Raw genomic sequence first — 8,307 nt, forward strand, 5'->3', positions numbered from 1 at the left:
CACACACACACACACACACACACACACTCACAATTAGTTAATAAGGTAAATTAGGCTGAAATGACAATTAGGACCAATAATTGATCCCAGAGAAGTTTCTTCAGGGTTCCCAATCTATCTCAGTGCAATGTTCCAGGACTTCCAGCACTTTTCCAGAAAAGGTTCCATTTAATTAAATGAAAAAGATCACTCCCTAAAGAAATATATTCCTCTTTATAAGACATATGGCCATGACTTAGCTATAAAATCAGCTCTTTAATATGAGCTTTAATTATACATTTTCAGAACCAATTTCAATACCACAGCAAAAACTATTGAAACTATCTCTTTTTTATTTAACTAAAAGAAAATGCAATTACATCTTAAAAATAATTTTCCAGCACATTTGACATTTCTGTCGTTTTCCATGTGTTAAATGAGTGCAGGAACAGCGCTCTTGAATCCAGCCTGCAGAAGTCAAGGGTTTACTGCAGTAAGACGAGCCGTATTTCCCAGAAATCTCTGCTCTGCTTCAGCGCACCGCCGGCATCATAAACGCACCTCAGACAGATGTTTAGCATCAAGGCTTCGCCATTTTATCATCTTGTTTACAAAGGAACAAACATTTCCTTTGAAACGCGGGCCAAGGAGATGTTACGCAACACTGCTGTGCCTTCCATAAGACCGATGCTGAGGGGACGCTGATGTCTGCAGCTCGCATCATTGTGCTTCAGTATTATCCTGAATGTGAATTCAAAAGTGCTGCTTCACTGCCATCTGAGCAAACAAACCTTCACAAACACACACACTGCGGACACAGAACAGATCGTTCACACTCTGGATTCTGACTGTATGAGTGATAGAAGCTGTAAAAGGTGAATAAACGCACAGCAGTGTCTCCATAATCCAACACTGATTACTACAGACTCCAAGACCTCAAATGTGTTTGAGAGAAAGAAGACGTTCATCATGTGCAGTGCTGGAGACTCCAGGAACAGAGTCAAGAACCACCGACCGACAGATGAATATCTTATTCTAAATATTACTATTATTCATTATTAATAATTAATACAATTTTATTTTCAACTGCAGTAATTGATAAAAAAATTTTAATAATCATTTAATTATATATAGTGCAATTTATGAATATCAAACATTATTATTAGTTATTAATCATTGATATGGTTTTAATATCATTATTAATTATTAATATATTAATAAATGCTTTTTATTTTTATGACTTTAAATTAATTCTCATTAAATTATACTATTATTAATTATTTATTAAACATTGGTGTATTTTATCTTATTGCTTATATTAATTTATATCAATGCAGCATGTTGGAGGAACATTTTATTAAAAAAATTATTCATGCAGTTATTAATAACTGATATTTTATTTTTATTATAAATTTGTTCATAAATTATCCTTTTTTTTTTTAGAATTGCTCACATATCTATTATTATTATTATTTATTAAAAATGTGTGTAGTTTACCATATTGCTATATTAATTCATTTATATTTATGTGGCCAGTTTGAAAAATAGTTTATTTCAACAATTATAATTAGTTATTAATAATTTATAACATTTTCATTTTAATACAAATAATCAGCTGATTTTTAAATTTGTTTTAATTCCTACTTATTAAATTCAGCTATTATCAATTATTATTATTGATCAAACATTGGTGTCTTCTGTAACATCAGCCCTTTCTCTTGTTATACTCGCTGTGATGCACAGCCTCTTGTTGCTGTAATAATTGCATATTGGTTTGATGAATCACACTAATCAATAGTAAACTCAAACTGTGTGCATGTTGCCCAGCTTCACACATAAATCTGGAGTTTGCTTCATCAGCGTTCACACGTGCTGAATGACTGGCGTTAGACTGGATCTGTGCTGTAAGATCCCGATCCCTTCAGAACACGAGCGCTCATCAGACGGCAGAAGAGTCACACGAACACCGAGTGACACCTGAGCAAACAATCTGAGCCGAGAGGAAACGCAGAGTGTGTGTGTGTGTGTGTGTGTGTGTGTGTGTGTGTGTGTGTGTCTATGTGTGTGTGTGTGTGTGTGTGTGAGAGAGAGAGAGAGAGAGAGAGAGAGAGAGTGTGTGTGTGTGTGTGAGTGTGTGTGTGTGAGTGTGAGTGAGTTGAAGGTACCTCTGGCTCCTCTGGCAGGGGTTCGGGAAGCAGGGGTCGATGCTTCTGCAGGAGCCGAACACAAACTGGTTGTCCTTGAAGCCGACGCAGCGCGCCACACAGGCGCTGGGATACGTGCGTCCGTTACGAGCGCAAACCGGCACGAAATGATCAGCGCAGCCGCAGGGAAGCCCTGAGAGAGAAGCAGCAGCTAAAGCACTGGCCCCGAACTACACACTATTACTACATTGACTTAAAAAGGTCTTGAAAATAATCGCTTTATTTAAACGTGTTTTAAAATTTATGTTTTTTATCTACTTCATTACTTCTTTTGTTTATATTTACATTATCATGTTTTCCTATTTTTGTCCATAATTGTTAGCATTGAGAAAAATGTTTTTAATAGACGTTGTTGTGAAGTCTAAAATCTGTGGAAGCCCGTTTCTGCCCAGGAATACAATGATTACAAAAAAATTTATTTGCAACTTTTTAGCTCACAATTTGGACTTTTTTTCAGAACTGCAAAAGTCTGCAAGAAGACTCAAAAAGAACTGCAAGATATAAACTCAGAATTCTGACTTTTTTCTTGCAATTCTGAGTTTGTCTCATAATTCAGTTTTTTTCCCCACCATGGAATAAAAACTAAAAAGGTAATTCTCACAATTCAGACATTTTTTCAGAACTGCAAGCTGTAAACTAATTCTGACATCTTTTCTCAAAATGGCAAGAAAAAAGTTAGAATTGTGAGAAAAAAGTCACAATTACCTAAAAAGTCAGAATTGAGAGATATAATCTCAACTGAGAAAAAAAGTCAGACTTACGTTTTTTAATGTTTTAATTGCGTGTGGTAAATGGGCTTTGATGAACACCAGTAAAGATGCTAGTGAAGCACAGACCTGTGAAGAGCCGTCTGTCCTCGTCCGAGCCGTCGGCGCGCACACACTGACGAGACGAGCAGATGCTTTCACCGGCGAAGCAGGAGCAGGGCTGACAGTCGACCCGGAACGACACACCGTGACCTGCACGGAAACACGAGATGATCAGTCACCACTGTGAGGAACAGCTGAATGAAACTCACTCCTGTAATATAGCATAAAACAAGGCTGTGCTTCCGGCTGTCTCTTCCTTTAACATAGCTGAAGCGATAAGTAGCTTACAGCTCAACAAACTGCAGTTTCAGAGCAGTTTGGGCCTTTTTTTGTCCTTCACTTTACTGAGAATGAGAAAGTCATAGCTTTATATATATATATATATATATATATATAGTGGGTACGGAAAGTATTCAGACCCCCTTACATTTTTCACTCTTTGTTATATTGCAGCCATTTGCTAAAATCATTTAAGTTAATTTTTTTTCCTCATTAATGTACACACAGCACTCCATATTGACAGAAAAACACAGAATTGTTGACATTTTTTGCAGATTTATTAAAAAAGAAACACTGAAATATCACATGGTCCTAAGTATTCGGACCCTTTGCTCAGTATTTAGTAGAAGCACCCTTTTGATGTAATACAGCCATGAGTCTTTTTGGGAAAGATGCAACAAGTTTTTCACACCTGGATTTGGGGATCCTCTGCCATTCCTCCTTGCAGATCCTCTCCAGTTCTGTCAGGTTGGATGGTAAACGTTGGTGGACTGCCATTTTTAGGTCTCTCCAGAGATGCTCAATTGGGTTTAAGTCAGGGCTCTGGCTGGGCCATTCCTAATCAAGTCCAATCAGTATAATCCAACACAGCTGGACTCAAATGAAGGTGTAGAACCATTTCAAGGATGATCAGAAGAAATGGACAGCACCTGAGTTAAATATGTGAGTGTCACAGCAAAGGGTCTGAATACTTTGGACCATGTGATATTTCAGTTTTTCTTTTTTAATAAATCTGCAAAAATGTCAACAATTCTGTGTTTTTCTGTCAATATGGGGTGCTGTGTGTACATTAATGAGGAAAAAAAATTAACTTAAATGATTTTAGCAAATGGCTGCAATATAACAAAGAGTGAAAAATTTAAGGGGGTCTGAATACTTTCTGTACCCACTGTAAGTCCTACGAGTAAGAATATAGCAGTCTACAGATTTAGTTTCCATAAGAACAGTAAGGATCTTTCCAGGCGGCACTGCTTGACACGACTATAAAGCACAGCACATCTGTCTCAAATGAGCCCAAGATGGCCAAGCGCTTCAGAAGTGGAGTAAAAGTAAACATGAAAGAAAAGACAATAAACTCATTCAGGTTCAAAACGACAGGCATAAAAATGAGTTGTTTACAAAAAACACTTACTAATAAAAGGTAGAACAAAAGAAACAAACAAACAAAAAAACGTTTCGCTATGGAAATGCATTTATTCGAATTTTTTCTATAATTTGACATATTTCCTGTAAAACATATTGGAGACCATTCTAAATATCCATCCGCTGAGAATTCAGATTTAATTTGTCACCAACAGATGGCAGCGTCCACATAAAACAAGACCAGTACTGGAACGATGCATTATAAAAACATCACATATCCACAGTTTTTATCTTATGTTAAGCTAATAGTTAATTAAATAAAAATAAACCAATGTAGGTGTCTGTTATGCACCATTTACTTGTGAAATACACCTCATTCGAGCAGTAAGTGCTGAAAATGTGTTGCTTTTAATGTGAGAGCTGAGCTGCATGTGAATAACAGAGGCTGCATATGTAAGCACATCTTACTCTTGCGCTGTCCTCCGATGAAGCAGGTCTTGCTGGTGTCGAAGCAGGGCATTTCAGCGCAGTTCTGCAGACGGCCGCTCTGACCGCAGGTGCACACCTCGTAACAGCCCACCTGACCGCTCCTGGTGGGCACCTGGATCCGGCTGTCCAGCGGCACCAGGAACTCCGACGCTTCCCCCAGCTTGCAGCCTTAGAGACACGAGGACAAAGTGTCTGAGAAGAGTTTCTGATGACAACACAAACCTAGTGCACTTTACTATTCATTCTCTGGCATACTAGCGTTCGCTCTTACTGTGCACAGCATGCATACTACTGTAACTGTGAGTACTGTGCACAGTGTGTCAGTGTCCTGAACACATACAACACACGGATGAGCCGTTTACAACAGAGAACACAACGCTGGGTATCCCACAATGCACTTCACTCGACTTCACCTTCAGTTTCTGGTGTGATGAATCGATTTCTTAACTCAGTATTTGAATGGACTATCAAAAGTTAAGAAGTTTAAAAATATATATATAAAAATCTACTTCTAGATTATTTGATTAGAAACTAACAAAAGTTTAAAAAATATATGTTTTAAAACCAAATCAAACAAAACAAAACCAAACAAAACAACCCCCCCCCCCAAGAAAAAAAAAACTAATTTTAAAATATACTTCTTGACCCATTATTTGATTGGAAACGTTAGGACACTTAAAAAACAACAATAACAACAACAAAAAACAACCAAAACAAAACATTTAAAATCCACTTGTTGATTATTTGATTGGAAACTAACAGAATGTTTTAAAACCAAACCAAACAAAAACATTTCAGGTACACGGGACCATTTAATGGCAGTCACCTCAATGTCAAAATGTGGCCCAACTGGCCAGAATTCACTATACTTTTAGTAGTAAGCAGTATTCAATAAGCAGTACTGTATTATTCCATTCTGAATAAATGTCCATGTTTTATCAGACTTTGAGCTCATGAGTGGTGTGTACCGGGGACGCAGAAGTAGGGCAGGCAGTCGTGTCCGGGGTGGCAGCCCTTTCTGTTGACTTCACACAGGTGACTGCTGGGACAGGGGCTGGGGTTGCAGGGGTGGATGACTTCTTCAGCGGTGTTCTGGAAGGGGCTGGGGGCTGTGGAAACCGTAATGACATGAGTGACATCAGTGAGTAACGAACACAGCGCTGAGTGCAGCGGAGGAGCCACACTCACTGAGGTATCTGTGGAGAGGGATGCAGCGCTCCGGGTCGTCCGTGGCCGACAGCAGGTCACAGATGCGCTCGGGCGTCTGTCCCTCGAGAAAGCGCTTGCCATCGCCACACTGCGTCAGGATATCCACACAGTCCGACCTGAGGAGACACACATCGCCTCTCGTGAGGTTTACACTCTTTTCACTCAGTAAACTAAACGTACAGTTCTGTCATGACAACTCTCGGAGGGATTGGCATGGTAATGCACATGACAATGTTAATGTATTTGGTCTTGGCGGAATAGATCTGCTACGCTGCTGCTGCTGCCAATACATCCACAACATGCTGCTGTGAGCATGTAAGAAATACTGCTGCTGCACATATAACACATATGAATAACCCCCCACAAAGCAGGAGACACGTTCCACAAAACAATACAAGCCAATATATGCGTGCCGCTGAATATAAGGATAAACTGCTGCATCAGTGAACATGCATGTATCCACACACATTAAGATGAACAGACAAGGAAAGCCAAGACATCCCCCACAAAGCAGATCTATCGCCAAGACATTTGTACTGCTGCTGCTCCGAAGAGCCATGTGAACCGCATGTATTACTATCTATGTGTGCCTGGGCTACCACGCCGACCGACTTAACAATAGTGGCCTATGACTATGTGAGCCTTGGCTGCCACGCCGACTGGCTTAACAATAGTGGCCTATGGCTATGTGAGCCTTGGCTACCATGCCTATTTCTGTCATGACAACTCTCGGAGGGATTGGCATGGTAATGTACATGACAATGTTAATGTATTTGGTCTTGGCGGAATAGATCTGCTATGCTGCTGCTACTGCCAATACATCCACAACATGCTGCTGTGAGCATGTAAGAAATACTGCTGCTGCACATATAACATACATGAAATAACCCCCATATAGCGTACATGAATCACCTCGTAGCAGGTCTATACAGGTGGAGCTGGGGAAGGTGGAGGGTTTCTGAAGTGCGCTGCCAACTGCTACAGCAACCAAAAGCCAGGTATTTGAATATTGAGCAGTAAGCTCATTGGCTAACGATACAGGAGAGAACCAATCAGCTGCCATGTGACAATGATGTCACCAGGTCAGATTGAGCTAGACCTATCGGACTGCGCCATCTAGAGTTTCATGCCAGAACTCTGTATTTATCATGACCCTCTAATTCTAATGCAATGTTTAATGTAATTTTAACCTGAAGGTAAAGTCGTGTTCATTTATGCATTGTTGTGCCAATAGTAATAAACTGGGGCTTTTGATTAGAGTTGATTAGAGTATTAAAAACTTGAAAAGTATTAATTTAAGGTACATTTAGAACAGATAAAAATGTGCGATTAAGTTGTGATTGATCGCGATTAAATATTTTAATTGATTGACAGCCCTAATTTTAGTACAATATTTGTGGAAGAATGCATTTGGTTGTGTGATATGTTTCTGATTCACTAAAAAGAACCGGCTCATTAGAGTCATTCATTCGGGAATCACACTACACTGGTAGCACTGTATATATTTGATTCACTCAAAAGAACCAACTCAGAGTGATTCATTCATGATTCGGACTATACAGTGGCTGTGGGATCTGTTTTTGATTCTCTAAAAAGAACTGGCTCATTAGAGTGATTCGTTTGGGGAATCAGACGACTCTGCTAGTGCAGGTAACACTGCTGGAGTATTTCAGTATGGCAGAGGAATGCACCTGTGAAACCCGCTACCGGAACCGAACACTTGTTTTAAAGCATTTCCCTTTAAAACACAAGCAGCAAATCCTGCTGGAACAGGAGCTGGAGCCTGACTGATGCATGCTGGGTCGCACCCTGCCATTACTCACCGTCACAGCTCTTTATTCTGATCATTCCTCAGCTTTCTCCTGCGTGAGGACGTCTAATCCTCAGCAAACCAGAGCCACGTCTCGTCCCATTCAAACGCCGCTCAATGTGAACAAAGCAGTCCCCAGTGGAAGACTGCACAGGAGTATTTCTGATAAGAATACCAGACTACTGACTAGAAGCTGCCAGTGTTTTGATATGATTTGCACTCTGAATGCCCATAATATGTACAGAAAATTCAATGCAACACTGAAAGGCCCAACAGATACTTCGATGTCAACAGATTAGTGCTAAAGCAACATGCTGGTTTAGAACTCAAAGCCATCACACGACACCCTGCAATTACCTGGATGTGTTTCATTCTCGCTGCATCAAAGAAATCTAAACACTGTGAGCGAACACACACACACACACACACACACACACACACACAC

The 8,307-nt window shown here is 39.8% G+C and overlaps 1 protein-coding gene across 1 annotated transcript in view; it reads right to left on the reverse strand.

The window, feature by feature from the left end:
• The window catches only part of reck (reversion-inducing-cysteine-rich protein with kazal motifs), a 53,312-nt gene that overhangs the window by 6,972 nt on the left and 38,033 nt on the right, over positions 1 to 8,307 (reverse strand). The window contains exons 12-16 of the mRNA XM_016539022.1: positions 6,032 to 6,168; positions 5,812 to 5,952; positions 4,823 to 5,011; positions 3,020 to 3,142; positions 2,145 to 2,316 (exon numbers count right to left, since the gene is read on the reverse strand). Coding sequence (XP_016394508.1) covers positions 2,145 to 2,316; positions 3,020 to 3,142; positions 4,823 to 5,011; positions 5,812 to 5,952; positions 6,032 to 6,168 — 762 coding nt within the window. The remainder of the gene's footprint in view (positions 1 to 2,144; positions 2,317 to 3,019; positions 3,143 to 4,822; positions 5,012 to 5,811; positions 5,953 to 6,031; positions 6,169 to 8,307) is intronic.

Source organism: Sinocyclocheilus rhinocerous, unplaced genomic scaffold, assembly GCF_001515625.1.
Source record: "Sinocyclocheilus rhinocerous isolate Xijiao unplaced genomic scaffold, SAMN03320098_v1.1 scaffold2773, whole genome shotgun sequence".
Taxonomy (NCBI): domain Eukaryota; kingdom Metazoa; phylum Chordata; class Actinopteri; order Cypriniformes; family Cyprinidae; genus Sinocyclocheilus; species Sinocyclocheilus rhinocerous.